Here is a 12,211-nt window from a genome sequence, read left to right as displayed (position 1 = left end):
GACCTTTTAGTGGAGTTCATTGATGAAGCAACTGAAGATAGCCAGGCCGAGGAGATTGCCCTGAGAAAATTGAAGGTCATTAATGGTGCAATGGTAGTGCCCCGATCTTTGACCCAGAAGCTCAATTCCTACCAGTACCAGAGATATTTACTAATATGTCTGAACAGGTTAGTTTTTAAAAAAAAAAATATGTCCCAAAGAGCGAGAGGGGCTCTTCTTGTTCAGTTGCAATATTGTTATTTCTGAACCAGGAGATCCGGGTTCAAGTCCCACTCGCTCTAGAGGCGAATAATAACATTTCTGAACAGGTTGATTTGAAAATATCTATAAGGACTGTTGTGATGCCATGATAGTGTCTTTACCTCTGACCCAGGAGGGCCATTTCTCCAAGAGTGTGTAATAATGTGTCTGAATAGCTTTGATGAGAAAATATCTGCCCTGAGGAATTTCTGGAGCTGAGGTGACTGACCACAGAGAGATTTCGCCCTAATTCCCATTGACATTAGATTTGTTCTGTTTCCTTGATGCCATATCTGATTAACTGCTGCTGTGGTGCTCAGAGAAGTCCCTCTTGCCTCACCCTGCAGTTCAGCTCCTTTGATCTTGTTTAGAGTAAGGCTGTAATGAGATGAGAAACTAAGTAATCTTGGAGGGATTTAAACGGCGTATCAGAATAACCAACCATTTTGGAAAAAAGGTGGACACTCCGACTGAATTGGAGCAAAGGGACCTTGGTGATAAATAAAATGCAGGGTTCGAAACTCAAACCCCGGTTTAGCAGGATCTATTTGTTTTTTATTAGGAGAAAGTGAGGACTGCAGATGCTGGAAATCAGAGTTCGAGAGTGTGTTGCTGGAAAAGCACAGCAGGTCAGGCAGCATCCGAGGAGCGGAGAATCAACGTTTTGGGCATAAGCCCTTCATCAGGAAGGGCTTGTACCCGAAATGTTGATTCTCCTACTCCTCAGATGCTGCTTGACCAGTTGTGTTTTTCCAGCACCAACTCCTTGGTCTTTATTAGTCTGACTCAGCTGGAGCATGTGGTAAGAATAATGTTCAAACTAACAGCAAAGAAGAAGAGTACTTGGTCTGTAAAGTAATCAAGGGCTTTGATCTTTCTGAAGTGCATGGGTGCATTACCCATTTCACAATGTCAATCAAAACAAAATTCAGCAAATTAACATGAATTTTTATACTGATGCACTTATACTGTCAGGTATCTTGAATTGATTCACACTGAGCAGCTTTTGGACTAGATTACATCTGAACATTTACTGACTATAACTGCTTGTATCATTAATGATCTTTGGAATGTGACAATGTTGAAAATACTTAATAAGTAGTCTAAGCTTTTGAGGGTATGTGAATATATTTTGTGCAGTAATACAATGCCTTATTTACTGCAGTGAGTATGCTGCTTTGCTGAGTGACTACTTGAAGATGAGTCTTCATAAAGACCTTGATGCTATTGGTGCAGGGAACATAGCACTGGTACATCTCAACAAGACCATTATAAAGTTATGCAAAGACCTGGACAGGTAAGTTTCAGGACCCTGCCTAGGCACTCGCATCCTTTTATATTATTGGAGTAGTACTATGGATCAGTGCAGTACGCCTCAGAATATTTTAAGAAGATATCCTAGATCCTAAACTTTTTTTTATTTTAAAGGCAAATTTAACTTATTTTGTTTTAGATGTAATTCCTATGGTCAAACTACTGTACATGAAACAAAATACGATACATTTAAACATTATAGTTAAAATAAATCACAAGAAAGAAGAACTTAGAATAACTTAACACTATTGGAAAACTTGACAGAATAATAAAGTAACTATGACTAATTAACAGTTCTAATATCCCATAAATAGAGCCCTTGGCAAAAAGGCAAATTCAGAAAAAATGGCTTGTCTGACAGGTACCCAGCAACAGAGAGAAACTCCAGTTTCTTACTGTAACCAAAAGAGGGAAAAACAGTTTCGACTTTTTCAAGCCCACAACAGCAATTGCTTAAATCTAAACCTAAAAATAAAAACAAAAGACTAGTCAAAGAAATCCTGGTCACACCAATCCAGGCTGCTTCTATTGCTCCAACTTTTCAAAAAGCAACTGAGGCCCCACAAGCTGTTTACTTCAGTGGTTTTGGTAGACTGCTCGAAACCTCTGGCATACAACATCTCTTTAAAAATAAACCCAGGACAAAATAACCTCTTAAAGCCACAGAACCGTCACAGTAGTAAACACCAAAATAAGATTATCTATTGAATTGAAGAGACAGATCCAAACATAAAACAAGTTTCAAATATCCTAATATAAATTTGAAAAGCAGCAAATTCTTTACGCTAAAATAAATATAGAAAATTCTGGCAATGCGTAGATAGTTCATCAGTGCCTAAAAAGTAAAAAAGATAGTCTATTTATTTTGACGTATAACAACATTATGCTCCAGCAACGATTCTCTGTGTGAGCTAACAGCCAGTCTTCTGTTTCCTTTTAGACTGCTATAATCAGAATCAGGGTGTCTATATTACAGCACAAAAAAAAGACCGTCATGGACTATTGATTCCTACAGTTTATTATCAAGATCAGTACACTCAACAGACTGACTCTTGATCTGCACAAGAACATAATAAACCATAAGAATTTCAGAAATAGCAGCAGGAGTTGACCTTTTGACCCATCGATCCTGCTCTGTCTTGCAAAAATCAGAGTTTCATCTGATTGTGACTTTCACACCATTTTCCTGTCAACGCACTCATTACTTTTGACTCCCATCCAAAGCAAAATTCTGTCTCACTCGACTTTGAATATATTCACTGACCTAGCCTCCATTCCTGGGTTAGTGAATCCTGTCCTGCATGGAGCTCCTAAAATTCTCCCTCACTCAGGAACATAACTTTGGGTCACCTGTTGGGAAATGGAACAAATTGACAAAGGTTGCCCAGAAACTTGTTGTAAAAAGTTCAAAAATTAAAAATGCACAGAGACTATTCCTTCTACTGTCTGTCTTGGATAGGAGACTCCTTATTTTGCAACTTAATCCCCTAAATCTAATTTACCTCATTAGATGAAAACTCCCCTCATCATCAACCTTGCCAGGCACCATCTTATATGTTTCATTAAGATCACTTCTAATTCTTCTAAACTACAATGAGTATAGGGTGAATCTGCTCATTTTCCTTCAAACAAGAACACTTTAATCCTAACAATCATTCTCTGAACTGCATCTGATGCAAGTATATTTCCACTGAAATAAGCAAACCAAAACCATACGCTGTTCTCCAAACTGGTTTTCAGTCTTGCTCTATGCAGTTGTTACAAAACTTCCCTACCTTTATACACCTTTTCCCATTTGCATTAAAGGAATTTGATTTCTTAAGAATTTGCTGTATCTCTATGCTAAGGTTTTGTAACTTGCCCTCTGTACTGCAGCATTCTGTAGTCTAGCAGAATTAAATTCCTTACAGTGTGGAAACAGGCCCTTCTGCCCAACAAGTCCACACCGACCCTCCGAAGAATAACCCACCCAGACCCATTTCCCTCAGACTGATGCACCTAACACTGTGGGCAATTTAGCATGAGCTGAAAATGTGTTGCTGGAAAAGCGCAGCAGGTCAGGCAGCATCCAGGGAACAGGAGAATCGATGTTTCGGGCATAAGCCCTTCTTCAGGAATTTAGCATGCCCATTTTACCTGACCTGCACATATTTAGATTAGATTAGATTACCTACAATGTGGAAACAGGCCCTTCAGCCCAACAAGTCCACTCAGACCCTCCCACTTGGACTGTGGGAGGAAACCAGAGCACCCGAAGGAAACCCACACAGAGACAGGGGGGATGTGCAAACTCCATACAGACAATCACCCGAGGTTGGAATCGAACATGGGACCCTGGTGCTGTGAGGCAGCAGTGCTAACCACTGAGCCACCGCACCGCCCTTGGCCCATCTTGGAATATCCTGGACCATCTTTTCCAGCATGTCCTTTTAGTCAGAGTTATTATGTATGACTTTCAAATTTGTCAGAGAGACATGATGATTGATGAAACCACAACATTGTCTTACCAGATATTTACATTCCAATTAAGCTCATAAGACCATAAGATATAAGAGCAGAATTGGGCCAATTGAGTCTGCTTCACCATTCGATCATGATTGATATGTTTCTCCATCCCACTTGTCTGCCTTCTCCCCATAATCCTTGATCCCCTTACTAAACGGGGAGGCAATGGCCTTGTAGTATTATCATTGGACTGTTAATCCAGAGACCCAGGTAATGCTCTGGGGACCTGGGATCAAATCACGTCACGGCAAATGGCGGAATCTGAATTCAATACTAAAAACAAAATATTGAATTAAGAATCTTATAATGACCATGAATCCATTGACGATTGTTAGAAAAGTCCCATATGGTTCACTCATGCCCTTTAGGGAAGGAAGCTACTAACGTGTTAGTCCAGAATCAAGCAATGTGGTTGACAGCCCTCTGGATAATTAAGGACGGGCAATAAATGCTGGAATATCCTGTGAATGAATGACTGAATAAAACAAACATAAAGAAATTAATTAAAAACTAATTTAAAAAGGCATTGGCTCATTTGGTATTGAAGATAACTTGCTTCCACTATGGTTCAATTGATTCTGAGATAGCTGATAAGTCCAATGCCTGACCTGAAGACTCTACCACAGACAAGGCAGGTGGTGCTGGATAAATTGGCTGGATAGGTTGTTTGGAGGGTTTCTGCACTCTCTCCAACCTTTTGACTTTGCTCGTGTAGCTTTCCAACAAGGTCTCTTGACAGATTTGGTGCTTTCCAGATGAAATATCTCCATTTTACCCAGCTTCAAGACAGGGAATCCCATGATTTGATATTAATGTTGATCACTTTAGGGGAACTTTGAGGGCATCCCCAATTGTTAAATGCTTCAGAGACTCAAATTCAGGATGAACCTTTTAGAATGGACTAATTACGATTTTGTTCCTCTATCTGTTTCAACTCACTGTCAGTTTCTCTCACCAGGGAGATAGACCTGGTGTCCGGCAACCTTGAGGCAATAGTGCAAGTGTTTGGTGGGAATAGCCATTCCAACACAGCCAAAAAAGAGGTAAGGTATGAATGGCACTCAAAAACAATGACCTGAAGTTCAGTTCTAAATATAATTTTTCAATTTGTGTGCTGTAAAGAAAGGATGTTGAAACCATCCGATATGTTGCAGATTCCTACAACTTCTCACTTTCATTGGGTTTCTACTCTTTAAATTCTGGGGCTGAGATCGGGGTGCTGACAGATTTTTCTGTCCACTGCACCTCTCCCCTCCACCAGTCACATGTACATTGTTTGCCTGTGACACTTCTGCACTGTCCAGGATACTCTGCCTTTCGCGTGCAGCATAGTTCCATGTGAGTACCAATAGACAACCTAGTATCTTTGGAAAGAAAGTGGATTGATTGCAGAAAGAGGATTGGTTATCATTTCATTGAGATGTGCACCTTGAGTTGACCCTGAGGAAATTTGATGCAACATGATGAGAAAGTGGGGCTGACATTAACTCTGTCCCACTTTGTGTAACATAACTGGAAAAGCTGTGCATTTGTCATATAAGCAAAATTTTTGCTGAACCTCCAGTGAAGCTACTCCAGTGGCAGAGGAGCATCAGTCCTGATCTTCGGAAGTGTTGTCTCCATTACATTTCTTGCATTTGTCTAGTTGAGATATTAGACACTGGAGCTGTCTGTGAAACACTTGCATTCAATGATCAAAAGTTAGTGCTGGGTTTCTTTGTACATGAAGTGTATGCTTGTGCACAGGCTCCATCATCAAATGTTGAAATATTCAGATTAATATGTAAGATATTTCCATACAATTTCCAACCACGTTCTAGACAAGTCTCCAGGATTCTGATAACATCAAGGTTTATGATAGAGGTGCAGGGGTTACTGCTATGGCTTTATTGACTGTGGCAATGTCAAGGTCACTGAATGAATAACAACAATTAACACAAAATCTGTGTACCATGAGTCTTCACAAATCCAATCTTCCTGCTCTTATTAGCAATCCAAATTTAAATACATTTAAAAAAGACAAGATGCCAAAACAATTTGGATGTATAAAAATTTTAAATCAATATTTTTAGTTGCTAATTTTGAGAATAGTTGCTAAATTTGAAAGCAAACTTCTTGTAGATGCTAGCTACGCTATACAGGCCAGGGCAGTATCTATTCAGGGAAAAATAGAGTTAATGTTTCAGTGCAGACCACACTTCTTCTAATATCTCTCTTATATTAAGCTTTATTTTGCACCTGTTCTCAGGATGTTGGTAATTTATGTTATTACTATTTATTCCCAGTCTAAAACTAGAGGGCATAGATTTAAGATGAGAGGGGAGAGATAAAAAAAAGGGTCTAGAGAGGCAATATTTTCATACAGAGAGTGGTGAGTGTCTGGAATGGGCTGCTGGTGGTGGTGGAGTCGAGTACACTTTTGTCATATAAGACATATTTGACTAGATACATGGATGGGATAGGTATGGAGGGATATGGACCAAACACAAGCAAATGAGATGAGATTAGTTGTGAAAACTGGGTGACAGGGGCAAATTGGCCAAAGGGCCTGTTTCCTCGCTGTCACCCTCGATGACTCAGTCCTTCAAAGGCACTTCTGCTAGTGATAACTCTTCAAGAAGAGTGTCTGAGTTTGGAGCCATGTACATAATATGGGCGTGAAGAACGCAATTTAGTCAGAACTGGCAGATCAGTTGGAGCAGAAAATTGGAGTCAAGCCTGGTAAAATCTGAGGCCATTCATCTTATGAAAATTGTGAAGACTCGGATTGACAGATTTAGGAGGTGAGGTTTAAAGGATTCTTGGAGTTCAGATGCATAAAGAACCATATTCAAATTGAATGGTGGAACAGATTCAAGGGTCTACTTATGTTCTTATAGTACTTTCTTCCTTTAATGTGAAGGATATTGGTTTGTTAGAATGATTTGAGGTTTCACATCAATTTGTCAACGTTTACTTCTGGGTTGTTGTCCATGACATGATCATGCCCTATCGTTGATTAAATTAGAAGAAAAAACTTGGAATCCAAAGTTTTTTTATGTCCAATGTTTAATAACTCATGTTTTGATTTTCACAGGAGCCTCTCAGTCCAAGTGGTTCTAATGAGCTGGAAATCCTCATCAGTAAAATTAAAAATCTGGGCAATTTGCTGCCGAACATGGAAGAAAGGGTACAGAATCCATATCCGATTTGAGACTGTATTGGGGCTGGTGAATTGTTTCATGGGCTAGTATATTAAACTTTCATCTTTTATATCCAGTCAAATGAAAGGTTCCTCTCTCTTCAGGCTGTACGAAGTAAGAAATGAGCTTGAGTGCACACAGTCTGATTCCTATTTCTGCTTACCTTTCAGCAACATCTTGCATTTACATAATGTCTTTAATGGAGGATCAGGATATAAAAATTCTTCAGAAAGGTGTGAGAAACATTGGCTAAAATAAAGTGAGCTTAAGGTGTGTGACCAAACACTCAGGAAAAGGTGTGAATTTGTAAGGAGGAAGGGGTGGAGTTTGGAGGGGTGGAATGGCTTAGACGAGGAATTCTAGATGAAGAATATGATTTACCTGGTTGAAGGTATGATTGCCATTGATGCATGAATCTCCAATAGAAGCAGGCTCAAAAGGCCAATGGCTTACTCCTGCTCCTATTTTCTATGATAGGGCAAAAGGAGGAAAGGATGCATATGAGGTAGTGGACTGAGATCAGGAGCTCAGAGTTAGATGTAGGGTTGTCGATTATGAAAATAGAGGTCATAGTGGCAGAGCAAGACAGAATCAGCAATGTTGATACCAATGTGCTGTCTCATTTGGACAGGCCACAACAATGCGATATTAAAAAGCAGTTGTGTTGCAGTGGGGACATTGTAGATTTTCTTCAAAATGGCAACTTCTTTAAAGGATTTCTATCAATTAGGAAATGGTTTAAAAAACTATTCTTCATATTTGGGAAATGAAAAGAACCAGAAAATATAGTTATCAGTTTATATCCCAGTTAGGTAGTCAATAACTCATTTTGATATTTATTGTATCTCACTATAGTTTTGTAAGCAAGTTGGAAAGAAATGATTTTCCATGATGTTATGTCATGAAGATGGTGCTGCTTTAAGAATCAAACAGATTTTTGACTTAAATTCCACAGATTCACAACCCTTTGAGAGACGAGATTCCTCCTTGTCTCAGTTTGAAACATGATCTCTTGTTCCAGCATTCTAATTTGACCAACAAAGGGAACTATCCTTTCTACAGCTACTTTGATTTGATTCGTTATTGTCACATGTACCGAGGTACAGTGAAAAATTTTGTTTTGTGTGCAGTACATGCAGATTGTGCCATGCAAAGTGCATTAGGGAAATAGAACAGAGCAAAGAGTACAATGTTATGGCTGCAGAGAAAGTGAACGAGGAGAGAGATCAACATTAAATTTAAAACTTGAAAGGTACGTTCAGGAGTCTATTAACAGTAGGGAAGAAACTGTTCTTGAATCTGTGTGTGTTTAAGTTTTTGTGTCTTCCACCTGAGGGAAGAGGTTTGAAGAGATAATAACCAGGGTGGGATGGGCCTTTTATTATATTGGCAGAGTTCTTGAGCAGTGAGAAGTATAGATGGAGTCAGTGGATAGAAGGTTGGCTTGTGTGATGTACTGGACTGTTTTCTCAACTCTGTAGTTTCTTATGGTTCTGGGCAAAGCAGTTGCCAGACCAAGCCATGATGCATCCAGATGGGATACTTTCTATTGTGCATCTATACAAATTGATCATAGTCTTTGTGCACATGCCAAATTTCCTTAGCCTCCTGAGAAAGTAGATATATTGTTGTACTTTCTTGACCATAGCATCAACGCCAATCCTCCTTAGCATCATTTTTACCTCAGTTGAATCTCCTCTCATCATTCCAGCATGGGAAGGGAGGGAATCCTGCTGGGACCCTACAAACATGGGCTCCAGTTCCATGTGATCTCACATCACTATGACATGGCTGTTTACCCACCCACCCTATTGCAATCCTCAGTGTAAAAGTATAATGAGCCCTTTATCTTCCATGGCTTCTGATGGCACTTCTCGATTTCTTGCAGATACTTGGGTGGGATGGCAAGAAAACCAAAGATAAATGTTTCTGTGATTGGAATCATGTGACTGGGGGACCCACTGGCAGCTGGGAGAGGTTTAACTTGCTTTGCTGGCAAAATTCATGCACCACTGTAGGACAAGATATAAATAGTTACATTTTGGATACGTTGCAGTTGATGAAGTTTATAAGGAAAATGTTCCTGATGAAAACTCTCTCATATCACATGTAGGCTGGACTGGATGGGACAGGAAGGTTCCCTTGTACAAGGACATTTGTGAGTCAGAAGGTCTGTCCAACATACAGACTTGTTTCACAGCCAAATACATTGCCTTCCTGGGCAGAATTTAAGCTTGCAAACTGTAGGTTGTTAGCACAGTTCTCTGACCACTGGACATTGTATCCTGTCACTGATGGGGAATGTCAACAATGAGCATTGAGGAACCAAGGGTTATCTTGGAGCTGGGTGAGGTCATATGATTGATTTCTGAAATGTTATTCTGTTAGCATTCCTTCCTTGCACTGTCTACCAATTTCAGTTAACCTGGAACCTTTAGAATGTCCTTCCCATATTCTTTTGCTCTTTAACAATACCAGCAAACTGTCATTGCTTTTGCATCATTGCCAAAATATGAAAAGATACAGATGATCTATTTGTATTCTCGAGACAAAGTTCAGGTGGGCTTCATTCACTGTACTTTTGTTTGTTGACAGGTGTTGAAGGGGTTGCAGCATATGATGATCACAAACAGGGTGGAATTACCTGTTCACTTAACATCTCCTGAAAACAATGGCAGGAATGCATCCAAACCCATCCCAATCCAGAGCTTCGAGGTAAAAGAGAAAAAGCTTTCCTTTTTTTTAAGCAAATGCAAGTTCTAATGCATAAGTTTTTATCATGGAAGAAATTGAAGCCATGAGGAATGGAGTATTTATCTCCTGTTATTACATTAAGCTTGGATCAGGTGTGAAGCAAGGCTGTTTAGAAGAAAATCTCTTAATGTAAAAGCAGTTTGTAACATATTGCCTGCTTGTCTCTACCCTTCTCCTAATGCTATTCAGTGTCTCTGCTGTTCGAGGATAGGACAGACAGGTTACATCTCACGGTCTCTGATTTTACTCCAGTCTATTACTCCAAATTATCAAAATTTTATTCCAATTCTTTGCTATGGTGTTTGTCCATGGGAAGAGTTACAGAAACCTTTCAACATGTCTTCAATGTAACATGGCCATAATCTTGAAATCATGCAATCATGGGTGGACCTCGGCATAATGAGCACATGCACTATTATGCTGTGGACATTTCAAAGTCTCTTTTTATGCGGAGGATGATCATTTACCCTATTGAACTCTCTTACCCTAAAAGGTACAAAACTTTGGCAGAGTTAAAACTTCACAAGCTCTCTGATCTGTGCACAACTGATCTTTTTTTTCTTTTGTGAGTTCAGGATGTTTACACCATCAGCCTGTATAAACCTTTCTGTTGACCATTATCCTGAATCTCCCTTCAGATATTGCTCAAAGCAGAGGTCACTGGATGCTGAGCAGAAGTTGGAGCCCCAACTGATTTTCATGCTGCCTAAACTTCTGTTATTAATTCTGGCTGAGATCAACTAATTCATCATAATGCATCAATCAAATCGAATCCTTCACAGGATGACATGAGCAATGCAATTTTTGTCACAAACTCAGCAAATGAGACAAAGAAGGATCTTAATGGTCATGTGAAATGATCTTGCTCAGCTAACACTATCTGTTTCTTCTTACATTTTAGGTAAAGCTTGGAAAGACTCAGAAATATACATTGAGTGTTGATGTGGATGGGGGAAAACTTCAAATCTCAAAGAAAGCTGCCGGATCACCTGAGGAATCTATTTCAAATGATAAGAGTAAGGAGAATCGGTTATTAGTCAAGCCCAGTATCGATCCTCAACAACAAACACACAAATCACTGGAAAGGCTCCGATGTTCTGCAGCATCTGTGGAGAGTAATCAGAGTTAACGTTTCAGGTCGAGTGATCCTTCCTCAGAACTGGAGTATCCCAGGATCTAGTCTTCTGCTCAGTCTTCATTGGTGGCTGCAGTCTATGCACTTCTTATTTAGCATTTTTATCATATTAAAAATATTTAAGGGAAAATTCAAAGCATCAAGGTTTCAAGTTAGGAGCAAATTATTACATATGCTGGAATCTGAACTGAAAGCAAAAAGTGCTGGAAATCACAGCAAGTCAGACAGCATCCATGGAAACAAAGCAAGCAAATGTTTCAAGTCCGAGGTCACTTTTGATCGGAGCAGAAGTGAATGTTGACAGGGCGGTATTTATGCAATAGTGGGACAGAGGGGATTGGAGTGGTGGGGGGAGAAAGGATGTTGATAGTTCCAAAAATGATCTGAATGTGAGAAAGGCAGAACTATGGTGTATCCACCTGCCAGATTGGAAAGAACAGACAGTCCCATTGGGGTTGGGGGAGGAGACCAAAGGTGACAGAGAATGTAACAAGTAAAGCAAAAAGGAAGGGAAGGAATGGGTTCACAATTTGCGAGTGTTAAACTCAATATTGAGCACAGATGATTGTAAACTGCCTAGTTCCGCAGAAAGAAGTTATGTTTATCCGTTTTTAACCTATTCATTCTGATAGCCCTATGTTGAGTCATATCATTTTTTTACAAATATTGTTTCAGTTTACCCAGACATCTATTTCACACATTAATCTCTCTATGTGAAAGCAGAATTTCTTGATATCAACTTGAAACCATAATTTCTTGCTTTACTCTCAGAATTTATTTTAATATTTTGAGTTAGGTTCCTCTATACCTGTAATGATCTAATACTATATACCTCTATAAGATCTCCTGTCAGAGATTTATGTTCTAGGCTGGAGAGATGAAACACCTTTAGATTTCCTTTCTAAGGCTGCTCTGTAAGCTGCTGATAAATATAGAGCATTGACTTTCCCCTTAAATCTCTTTGCTTTACAGTTTTGCAATTGGTTAAATATCAGAGCACACCAAACACACTACAGATTGTGACTGACAAAGAAAATCAGAAAAATCAGCAGAGGGATTTCATTTTTGAAAACGCACGGGT

The 12,211-nt window shown here is 39.4% G+C and overlaps 1 protein-coding gene across 1 annotated transcript in view; it reads left to right on the top strand.

Annotated features, from left to right (window-relative positions):
• Positions 1–12,211, top strand: part of LOC122557387 (phosphatidylinositol 3,4,5-trisphosphate 5-phosphatase 2A-like) — a 146,816-nt gene that overhangs the window by 90,999 nt on the left and 43,606 nt on the right. The window contains exons 6-11 of the mRNA XM_043705046.2: positions 1,406–1,537; positions 5,018–5,102; positions 7,136–7,228; positions 9,837–9,956; positions 10,897–11,011; positions 12,103–12,209. Of these exons, the coding sequence (XP_043560981.2) occupies positions 1,406–1,537; positions 5,018–5,102; positions 7,136–7,228; positions 9,837–9,956; positions 10,897–11,011; positions 12,103–12,209 (652 nt within the window). The remainder of the gene's footprint in view (positions 1–1,405; positions 1,538–5,017; positions 5,103–7,135; positions 7,229–9,836; positions 9,957–10,896; positions 11,012–12,102; positions 12,210–12,211) is intronic.

This window comes from Chiloscyllium plagiosum, unplaced genomic scaffold, assembly GCF_037043375.1.
Source record: "Chiloscyllium plagiosum isolate Xiang-an unplaced genomic scaffold, Cpla_swu_hap1 HiC_scaffold_11, whole genome shotgun sequence".
Classification (NCBI taxonomy): Eukaryota; Metazoa; Chordata; class Chondrichthyes; order Orectolobiformes; family Hemiscylliidae; genus Chiloscyllium; species Chiloscyllium plagiosum.
Note: the sequence above shows the minus strand (reverse complement) of the source record. Positions and strands in the feature narration are given on the sequence as shown.